At 57.0% G+C, this 3,639-nt stretch overlaps 1 protein-coding gene across 1 annotated transcript; it reads left to right on the plus strand.

Moving 5' to 3' along the window:
• Positions 1-362: 362 nt before the first annotated feature.
• Positions 363-908, plus strand: TMEM275 (transmembrane protein 275). Its single transcript, XM_040408841.1, has one exon. It carries the CDS (start codon positions 363-365, stop codon positions 906-908), a length of 546 nt encoding a protein of 181 aa, XP_040264775.1.
• Positions 909-3,639: the final 2,731 nt, after the last annotated feature.

Consider the following 3,639-nt stretch of genomic DNA (forward strand, 5'->3'; position numbering starts at 1 on the left):
TCTGTCTTCTCCTTCAAAGTTAGTATATGGGCCATAATCCTGGGGCAAGAGGCTGGCAACCAGGCCCCTCCAAAACCCAGTGGTGAGGTTATTTTCGCCACACACATGTACCCTCATGTAGAGCCCAAAACAAAGGGGGCCCCACCTTGTGTGATCAGTGACCAAGCACCAGGAGCAGTGTAAACTGTGTCAGTCTCCACTCACTGGCGTTACGTTCTTGCTGGTGTATATGCTGCACCTCTGGCCTCCTGGGCCTTGTTGTTCACATTGTGCTCAATTACTGATTGTCCTCCTGGTTTCCACAGGTCACATGAAGGGATGGTGGGAGGATTAATCGTGCGATAAGCAGAGGTCGAATCGTGATGTTTACAGACAAGAGTAACTCGTCGCTGGGGCAGAAACCTGTGCAGAAGAAGACGCGTCCCCACGGCCTGCCCTCCCCTGCCCTGTGCTGCGCCTGTGGCCTCTGCATCATGTTAGCTGGAATCAATATTACTTTGGTTGGTGCCTTTGCTTTTGGGACGTTTCTGCCAGTGAACAATCCACCAATAATCATTGGACCCATCTTATTAGTAGTGGCATTTGCATTTTTTGGGGCTTGCTGCATCTGCAGCCGGAGACCCCCTCCCCATGGCCACAGGAAATGTAAGCCGGGATCTAACATCGGTTTTATTAAGCCGCGCAATGCGGCCTTTGAGATTGAGACGAGTGAGCACACAGTGCAGGACACCACGGCGGTGCAGCTCAGCCCCACCAACTCTCCAGTGTCTTCCCGCAAATCTTCTCCTGTGCACGATAATGCTAAAGTCTGCAAACTCTTCACAATGGATTGCAATGGGCCGGCCGCCAAATTCAGTGCAGGCGGAGAGTCCATCCAGCTGAACCTGCCCAGAGACCCCGTCACCTAGGATGGTCGGCTCTCCTGGAATTGCCTTCTCTGTGGCTGCACATTCTGCAGCTGATGTCGGCCTGCAGGAAGAGGAGAAGGGGCTGCTGCACCCATAGGGGCCCGGAGAACCTGAGGTGCGGCTTCCACATCGCCTGCTGCTGGTGACCTTTGTATTGTGCTGGTGTTCAGTGTGTAGACCTGTCCTCTGTTGTCGGAACCAAAACCCAGGAGAGGCGGCAACAACACCTTTTAGTGACTGCACCGCCGAGATGTCTGCAGGGAACCTGATACTACAACCTCCAGAGACCCAGCAGAGGGGGGATGGTGGTAATAAGGACATGTACCACCCGCCGTTATGTAGTGTGTGTTACCGGTGACTCCCAGGCCGCCCGCCATTATGTAGTGTGTGTTACCGGTGACTCCCGGGCCGCCCGCCATTATGTAGTGTGTGTTACCGGTGACTCCCGGGCCGCCCGCCATTATGTAGTGTGTGTTACCGGTGACTCCCGGGCTGCCCGCCGTTATATAATGTGTGTTACCGGTGACTCCCGGGCCGCCCGCCGTTATATAATGTGTGTTACCGGTGACTCCCGGGCCGCCCGCCATTATGTAGTGTGTGTTACCGGTGACTCCCAGGCCGCCCGCCATTATGTAGTGTGTGTTACCGGTGACTCCCGGGCCGCCCGCCATTATGTAGTGTGTGTTACCGGTGACTCCCGGGCCGCCCGCCATTATGTAGTGTGTGTTACCGGTGACTCCCAGGCCGCCCGCCATTATGTAGTGTGTGTTACCGGTGACTCCCGGGCCGCCCGCCATTATGTAGTGTGTGTTACCGGTGACTCCCGGGCCGCCCGCCATTATGTAGTGTGTGTTACCGGTGACTCCCAGGCCGCCCGCCATTATGTAGTGTGTGTTACCGGTGACTCCCGGGCCGCCCGCCATTATGTAGTGTGTGTTACCGGTGACTCCCGGGCCGCCCGCCATTATGTAGTGTGTGTTACCGGTGACTCCCGGGCCGCCCGCCATTATGTAGTGTGTGTTACCGGTGACTCCCGGGCCGCCCGCCGTTATATAATGTGTGTTACCGGTGACTCCCGGGCTGCCCGCCGTTATATAATGTGTGTTACCGGTGACTCCCGGGCCGCCCGCCGTTATATAATGTGTGTTACCGGTGACTCCCGGGCCGCCCGCCGTTATATAATGTGTGTTACCGGTGACTCCCGGGCTGCCCGCCGTTATATAATGTGTGTTACCGGTGACTCCCGGGCCGCCCGCCGTTATATAATGTGTGTTACCGGTGACTCCCGGGCTGCCCGCCATTATGTAGTGTGTGTTACCGGTGACTCCCGGGCTGCCCGCCGTTATATAATGTGTGTTACCGGTGACTCCCGGGCCGCCCGCCGTTATATAATGTGTGTTACCGGTGACTCCCGGGCCGCCCGCCGTTATGTGCTGATCTGTTGTGTGTTTGCATATTTCTGAATTTCCGTATATCCCTATACTTCTCTGTACATGTGTTGATGGTGTGTGTACACGTATGACTGTGTACATGTGTTGATGGTGTGTGTACACGTATGACTGTGTACATGTGTTGATGGTGTGTGTATACGTATGACTGTGTACATGTGTTGATGGTGTATGAACCCCAAGTACAGGTTGTATATGTGGATGATGAGAGTTCGTCATCCTTCTCATTACTGCTCGGTGTCTATATCTCAGCTTGTTCCTGTATCGGGAATTCCCTTTCTAATGTGACCATAGGGAATGCTGAGCCGCCAGCCTGCAGGAATAGCTGCTGAGGTCCCTGGGAGGCTGCGTGTGAGGTCCTCAAGAGGTCATGTGTGAGGTTAGCCAGAGGCTGCGTGTAAGGTCCCCGGGAGGTTGCGTGTGTGTGTGAGGTCCCCGGGAGGTTGCGTGTGTGTGTGAGGTCCCCGGGAGGTTGCGTGTGTGTGTGAGGTCCCCGGGAGGTTGCGTGTGTGTGTGTGTGTAAGGTCCCCCGGAGGTTGCGTGTGTGTGTGAGGTCCCCGGGAGGTTGTGTGTGAGGTTAGCCAGAGGCTGCTGGTGAGGTCCCCAGGAGGTTGCGAGTGTGTGTAATGTCCCCGGGAGGTTGCGAGTGTGTGTAAGGTCCCCAGGAGGTTGCGTGTGTGTGTGAGGTCCCCGGGAGGTTGCGAGTGTGTGTAAGGTCCCCGGGAGGTTGCGAGTGTGTGTGAGGTTCCTGGGAGGTTGCGAGTGTGTGTGAGGTCCCCGGGAGGTTGCGTGTGTGTGTGAGGTCCCCGGGAGGTTGTGTGTGAGGTTAGCCAGAGGCTGCTGGTGAGGTCCCCAGGAGGTTGCGTGTGTGTGTGAGGTCCCCGGGAGGTTGCGTGTGTGTGTGTGTAAGGTCCCCCGGAGGTTGCGTGTGTGTGTGAGGTCCCCGGGAGGTTGTGTGTGAGGTTAGCCAGAGGCTGCTGGTGAGGTCCCCGGGAGGTTGCGTGTGTGTGTGAGGTCCCCGGGAGGTTGCGTGTGTGTGTGTGTAAGGTCCCCCGGAGGTTGCGTGTGTGTGTGAGGTCCCCGGGAGGTTGTGTGTGAGGTTAGCCAGAGGCTGCTGGTGAGGTCCCCAGGAGGTTGCGAGTGTGTGTAATGTCCCCGGGAGGTTGCGAGTGTGTGTAAGGTCCCCGGGAGGTTGCGAGTGTGTGTAATGTCCCCGGTAGGTTGCGAGTGTGTGTAAGGTCCCCGGGAGGTTGCGTGTGTGTGTGAGGTCCCCGGGAGGTTGC

The sequence above is a fragment of the Bufo bufo genome, chromosome 9, assembly GCF_905171765.1.
Source record: "Bufo bufo chromosome 9, aBufBuf1.1, whole genome shotgun sequence".
NCBI classification, from domain to species: Eukaryota; Metazoa; Chordata; class Amphibia; order Anura; family Bufonidae; genus Bufo; species Bufo bufo.